Consider the following 6,941-nt stretch of genomic DNA (forward strand, 5'->3'; position numbering starts at 1 on the left):
GCATCTAAAATATAAACTTTCATTTAAATATATGAATCACTTAACAGCTGGAGTTGATGATTAATAATATTATTACTTACTTTAATAATAATTAATAATTCAATTCTAAAACCAGACGTTACGTTCAAATACAATTATATTTTGTAATAAATATACATACTAAAAACAATGAGATATATTGTTTTTGTTTTCTTATTAAACGTACTACAAGTAAGGTGAAATTGTCATTTAAAACTCTTTGGCATTAATATGGCAGATGTTTTATTTCCTAGGTTTGTAGGACTGTCTATAACATGGTTGCACAGACTTATTAAAACTAGGGGCCACTCGGGAAAATCATGAACTGATGGCGGGCCGGCCGCCAGAAGTATAGGTAATTCATTTTTTTTGATTTTATTGTGGAATAGAATTCAATATTTTTCGAATGTACGAAAGTATTATTTTTGCTGTCGGCGGGCCACCAGTATTCGACCAACAATGCGATAGATTCAGTAACGGTCCTGTGAATCTATGGGATGCAACTTAACACAAATGATTGCAATTGTAACAAACAAAACATAAGTTAAGAATGTCTGTGGTATATATATATACACTACAGACGGTCACGTGCACTTCGCGACTGAATTTGTAATGATAAATTTAGAAGAGTCATCAGTTTTTTGACAATGTGTCGTCATCATCTCACACACACGTGAGCCGGTGACGTAGTAACTGACTAATATTCTTGTGTGTGTAATATTTTCTCTGGTGTTGTAATCAAAAGATTGGTTTGACAAATTGTTTCAGCTTCATGATTTTTCCAAGAGATAATTGGAATGCTATTGCTATGCTATTTATGTTATTTTCCATAGCGTAATTTATAGTGATTACCTGTACAGCAAAAGAAGATAGGCGAGGCCAATTCAATAAAATTAAAATCAAATTTATCTCTTCTTCAATGGAATTTAGCAACTTAAAATTAAACAACGATGGTACTAATCTTGAAAGAGTACAGTTAGACAAATGGTTTAATTTTGGAAAGTAGAGAGAAATGGCGTTAAATATTCAGGTTAAATATCGTTATCTATTTCACGGAGTTATATATTGGTCAAATTATAGGTGAAGATTTAGAGAAACACAAAAAGATTGCTGTTACTGACAATCAAAGGAGTCTTGGTAGGAAAAGTTATTCCCATGGTCAGTCCAGGTCTGCAGCGCATTAAGTAAAGATTAAAACCGCATTGTACGCCCCAGCATCATGCGTGACAACAAGATGATTCTTGGAATGGGTCAACTCACAACAGCGTGGAATATCATGAGGTGCATCATCAATGAAGGATTGTAAAATATCGAAGAGATGCGCTAGTTAAGCAAGAAATGATGACTTCTGAATGTCTAAAACATGAATTTATAGTGAAGCTATAAGGTAACGTTAAGATATAAGTTACTATATGTTCAATATCTAATTGCATCTTTTACGTTTGGTTCCATAATTAGAATATTCACAACACCTTTGATTTCAATTACCTACAATTATTCCACAATTATTCAAAATTAACACACTGTTAGTAATTTTGGTAGTATAACAAAAGAACTTCGGTCGGAAATATATAGATCATTGGAGTTTCTATGTAAAATTTCCAGATCGTTGTAGAAATAATAAGAATTGTAATGACGTATTAAACGCAAGCACAGTTGGCATGAGAAATGACACGGTGATTGACCTTTTTTACACCGACGTAACTCGATGAGTAATTTGGCTTAAAAATTTCTCTCTAACTAATTTGGAAGTGTTGTCATCGTCATATAAAGCCGTAGGGAAAATAAAATAACATGCATTAAAAAAATAAGTACAAATTTATTCTAAATTAGGAATAAATAAAAAAAACTTAACTATATTGTGATTCAATCACTTTTAGCTTTTAAAGCTTTCATTTAAGTTAATAATAAATTAGAAATTTTAAATTTAGAAAAGGAAAGGGAGATTCCATGCCTTTGGCACAATCAAGACTAGGTCCCTTATGAATAACATCAAAAAATTGTTCAAGCAAACTTTTTTAAAACAAACAGACAAAGTTAAATGAGAGAGCTAATTTACAAATTGACTTCATAGCCTATCCAATAAATACAATCGAAAGAACATTTTGACTAGAAGCAAACGTTCTTACAGCTAATTAATTAAATGCTTCACATTAAGCTAGAATAACCTACTGGAATAACTATATCACATTTTAGGAATTGCGTCTAGTTACAGATCGCCCGTACACCTAGCAAATACTGAGTAGTGATGTCGCAACAATTAAATCTATCAAAACATAGTCATGACATTAGAAAATCATAAACAATTAACACGTACGAAAAGGAATAACTTAAGTACACAAGAAGCGAATATAATGGAACTTGTCAGCCGGTCACAGCACTATTTGGTCCCATATATTATCCTTAGGATCTAACAAAATAAATAATCTTACACTTATAATACTGCTTAGATTTCATCAATACGTAAGGACACTTGATTCAGTCGCGATTATAAAATCACACAAAGTCATACACAAAGTTACGCCACTTGAGTTCAGAGAGTTCTCCACTTTCACACCGTTCACCGCCAAAGTCAATTATATTCTGGATAAGAAGTCTCGGGAAGGAGATCGTCTCCTCTCTTCACAAGTGCATTTATATCGATTCCACCTCATATTCTGGTTCCGCTGCAACAAAAGGAAACTCTGTTCGAATTTAGCTGCTTTTATACAACCTTTATCATCATCTTTAAGTTCGTAAGCAACTTATGATGATGCCGAAATATTTACTTCTTCGAGTGATATATTTTAAATTGACAATGAATATAATATCTCGGTGAAATACCAAAATTTAAAAACATATTTTTAACAAAAAAAAACTGAAGCAAAATTGTGAAGCCAAATAAAATAAGAAAAAAAAACAGTTAAAAAGTGTCTCGCAAGAGAATGGATGTCATACGGCACTGTGTCAAAAAAAAATAAAGCTGGTTGTATAGATAATATAAATTACGGTAGTTTAATTACTGAAAAAAAAAAACTCATGCAATCACGACAAATAAACATTATAATATCTATAGCTCAAGCGAAATTGAACTTGTCAAAACGTGTTTAGATTAAATTAAAAAAAAAAATAGATAAGTGTGATTAAATTCAAGTGTGAAGCGAAAAAGATTTGAATTTCGTTTTGTAAGCGTATTGTTAAAGGAAATTCCTTCGTTCCATGCGTGCCGTGTTTGTTAGTGCACAGACATCCATTTTCTCACGCACCTTTCTGTGGCAACTCCTCTTCTCTTCCACGTTCGGACACTGGCAGGTGCACTTACGGGGGCTGTAGACTCGCGGCGCCGCGCACTGCTCCGCGGACAGCGCGCAGCACCCGCAGCTCTCGTGCACCTCCACCGGGTACGTCGAGCACGTCTCCTTATTTGTCTTCACGTTGTAGATCCTCACCTGCAGACATACAAACGATTACATTCGCATTTAGATTTAGACGATCAATTGTTGAGATAAATTTTGGCTCGTTGTCAGCGGTGACCTACTTCACAGAAATAGACCGATTCACAGCTCCCTTTTACGTGTTGCGTGATTATATTGAAGGATTTAATAATATCTATATCGTTATATACAGTTTTTTTTGTTAAAAAAATGATTTGTTTTGAATTTCGAATAAGGGAATATGAATGAATGGAATCCTAAACAGCTGAGTCATCAGTGTACTCGAGCCGGTATCATTATCATCGGGAAGGGCGCACTATTTCGCAACAAGTCTGTTGAAACTGTGTCAAGGTTGCACTTGATTTAGCGTTTTGTAGGTACCTACCGGTATGTGTTGGATCCTCGTCTTGGTCGCCACGCACTTCGAACCCGTGGCCTCGTAGTCACAGAGCCCAACGCACCTTTTCACCCAAAGCGCACCGGGGCTCACCTGGGAAATCCAATAGCGTCAGCACGTTGAGCACAAACGGATTTTCTCACGCATCACACCGTCAAACATTTAAAACGGCAGTTGAAAAAAAAACCTATCGCTCGAGATCAAACCTCCGATAAGCAAACCAAATTTCCCCATTAAACAAAACTGTAAATGATCTAATGTTTTATTGTACCTCATGCCTCTATATTTAGTTCTGTTCAAACGATAAATATATTGTAAAATAGATTACAGCTATAAAAGTAATCAGCAAATACAATGTTGTAATTCAATAATTTTAATGAGGTCAACTAAATATTGACTGGTAATTATTTGCGCGTCTTAAATTTATCTCGCGTTATGAAATTGTAATGTTACATCAATTAGCTCGATACGTTGTAAAAAATTAAAAGTTAATGAATGATTTTTAGTTATCGTCATTAAATTATAGTTACGTTTAAAATATAAGTAAGAGATCTTATTTATATATTCAATATCAAAGTGAGCGGGTACCTGCTCGTGAGTAGCTCGAGGGTGCAGATGAACGAACACCTCCCGGGGCTCTCCGCATCTCGACTTCTCAATCATTTCATTCCTCAAAAGGTCACTGTCACTCGTACACGCCACTGTCGAGAATAATTAAAATTACTATCGTGTATTGAAGGGATGTTTTTCCGTGTGTTAGCAAGCGGGTTAAAGCGCTCACCTTTTTTGTATAGCGCGCTGTCGATCTCCTCCGAGGACTTGGGGAACTTGGGGTGGTGGCGGTGCGCGGCCGCAGCGCTTGCCGCCACCACTACCATCACCAGCAGCGCCCTCTCCATATCACTGCACTCGGTTAGCACGGTAACACAATCACGTCCACTGGCACGTGTCGCCTATGCGGCGCTCTGTTGGTTTGTGGTGAGCACGGCGCCGGTTCTCAATTATAAAGCCTGAGTCAAGCGTGCGGGCCTGGCGGCCGTGACGTCACGGCGCTCCGTCCCCCGTGCGGCTGACGGCGCGGCCGTGACGTGCCGCGTGCCGCGCGCCGTGCCGCACGCCGCGTGCCGCACGCCGCTACGCTTTTCGGTGAACACTTTCGGGATTTGCTTTCACCGGACCAACGTCACGCCGCTCGACGTAGCGCGCTTTAGTCGGAATTTTGAACTTTGAATCACCGAACTAATACAATTGCATACCAAATTTTACGATTGCATAATTTCACTAATTTTTACTATTAATTTATTGACTTTAACACTACTGGACTTTATTTAATGACGCTTGAATCTTAATTTTAAATTCGTAATATATTAATTGGAAAGGACGATGTTAGATTGCGGCAAAATATTTTAATTAAAAGATTCTACATTTAAAATGTATCCTTGTTGGAAGACATTTGTCTAATATAATTTAAGTAAAATTGCCGAACACTTTTATTCAATGTAAAATCTTTTAAATATTTTGATAATATTTTTTTATAGAAAAACTATGTGAATCGTAATTTCTTATCTGTTTTTCGACTAATGGGAAAGTCCGTTACAACTGTTCAGGTGTAATTTCTTATCTGTGTGCGATAATTTGAGGAATGTAGTCCGGTTTCCAATTTCTGTTAAATATTGTGTCATCCGATGTATCGGCGGCCGGCGGCCGGATTATGTAAATATGACGCGTGCCATCGTCTCACCGTTTATTACATTATCTATAGAAACGCTTTATCATTCTTGTTCACGAGTCAAATCTTAACAATTTTCATTGAGATTACCTATTTATTACGCACGTATGGTCTTCTACTACTTCCAACTTCTCAGTGTTTTATATTGCTTACAAGTAGATGTGCATTTTTTTGATATTATTCTTCTACTTTTCAGCCTAAAGATTTTTTTGTGACCCCCGCTATTGGGGGCCTCTCGTACCCCTATTTATGGTGGAACAGGGACTTTATTTGCAATTTAATTTTTCACATGATTTTTTATTTTCTCTCTATTCTTTCATATTTTACTTTGTCTTTCGGTCTATTATCTATCTTTCATGCTACCTTTCTACTTTATAACCCTTTTGCTCTATTCATCTATCATTCTTTCCTTTTTTCTTATTACATTTTTTCATTTTACATTTTTATTTTACATTTTTACTTATTTTCTATAATACATTATATATCACATTTGAATTTTATTTTATCACATTTCTTATTGTATATTTGGACTTTTATTTTTTGTATAACGTTTTTAACTATTTTCTTGCAACAAGCGTGGAATTCTTTCCTTGTTTCTTTTTCGCCTATCAGGGAGGCTATTGTCTCCTCCCTGATTTTCACCCCAAAGGTACCTGGTCCCGCAACCCTAACAAATTGTAACAATTTCTCGCAACCGACGATATAGTTAACTATATTGCCGGTTCACCTAGTGGAGGGAAAACCCACGCTGCAGCTACCGAGTCGTGGTCTCAACTCGACAACCTTTCGGCCCCAACCACCATCCGTTGCAGGAGTAATGTGCTCCGCCCGTTGCCATTTCAGATGAGCAATTCTTCAAGCTACATAGTCCGAGCATAGATGACCTTGAGCTTTTTATAAGGCTTGTCGTAAGTGACTACGTCTAACATCCGTATGTCATCACCGGCAACACACATTGGTGAAAGACCTTCATCTTCAGACATTGCGATATTTTGGACGAGACTTGATATTATTAAAATTACATTAGACTATAAGTTATTACTAAGTGAAATGCTAGAAGGATCGTTCGTTCTAGAATCTGAAGAGAGATATACTTTAAGTTTGGAATAATTAAAATTATTATTTATAACATTAATAGCGATAGATGATTTAATTTGTTAAATATATTAAGTTTTTTTCTTCGATACTACACATAACTGGTACATCATAATTTACCTTATATATTGAAGGTTATTTTTATCGAGTGACATAGTCATGGCCACGGGAAATGCAAGACCGTGCATTGTGGCGATCTTTGGGGGATGCCTAGGCCTTGCTTGGTTCGTCGTTGTCTGATATGGTGATAATGGTGATGATGATGACTTTGCCTATGCTGTTTTTCGTT

General features: G+C 36.2%; 1 protein-coding gene across 2 annotated transcripts; it reads right to left on the minus strand.

Moving 5' to 3' along the window:
- Window positions 1–1,862: 1,862 nt before the first annotated feature.
- LOC137928888 (uncharacterized) lies at window positions 1,863–4,786 on the minus strand. Of its 2 annotated transcripts, none has more exons than XM_068771894.1 (5): window positions 4,610–4,786; window positions 4,417–4,529; window positions 3,817–3,921; window positions 3,320–3,446; window positions 1,863–2,684 (listed from the first exon to the last, which is right to left on the minus strand). In XM_068771894.1, the coding sequence occupies exons 1-5, from the start codon at window positions 4,725–4,727 to the stop codon at window positions 2,653–2,655; spliced, it is 495 nt and encodes a 164-aa protein (XP_068627995.1). In that variant the 5' UTR covers window positions 4,728–4,786; the 3' UTR covers window positions 1,863–2,652. The 2 variants fall into 2 exon arrangements, with proteins under 2 accessions (XP_068627995.1, XP_068627994.1); XM_068771893.1 differs by having other exon boundaries at window positions 3,264–3,446.
- Window positions 4,787–6,941: the final 2,155 nt, after the last annotated feature.

Source organism: Battus philenor, unplaced genomic scaffold, assembly GCF_028537555.1.
Source record: "Battus philenor isolate CCGP_79_NKW_IND1 unplaced genomic scaffold, ilBatPhil1.0.hap1 SCAF_4, whole genome shotgun sequence".
NCBI classification, from domain to species: domain Eukaryota; kingdom Metazoa; phylum Arthropoda; class Insecta; order Lepidoptera; family Papilionidae; genus Battus; species Battus philenor.

Excerpts from the sequence above, each read along its gene's own strand:
- LOC137928888 (XM_068771893.1), bottom strand. The coding sequence starts at position 4,727 with ATGGAGAGGGCGCTGCTGGTGATGGTAGTGGTGGCGGCAAGCGCTGCG. Across the intron at positions 4,530-4,609 it reads CAGCGCGCTATACAAAAAAG|TGGCGTGTACGAGTGACAGT; the intron begins GTGAGCGCTTTA and ends TATTCTCGACAG. Across the intron at positions 2,685-3,263 it reads AGAGGAGTTGCCACAGAAAG|CGGAACCAGAATATGAGGTG; the intron begins GTGCGTGAGAAA and ends CTTTTGTTGCAG.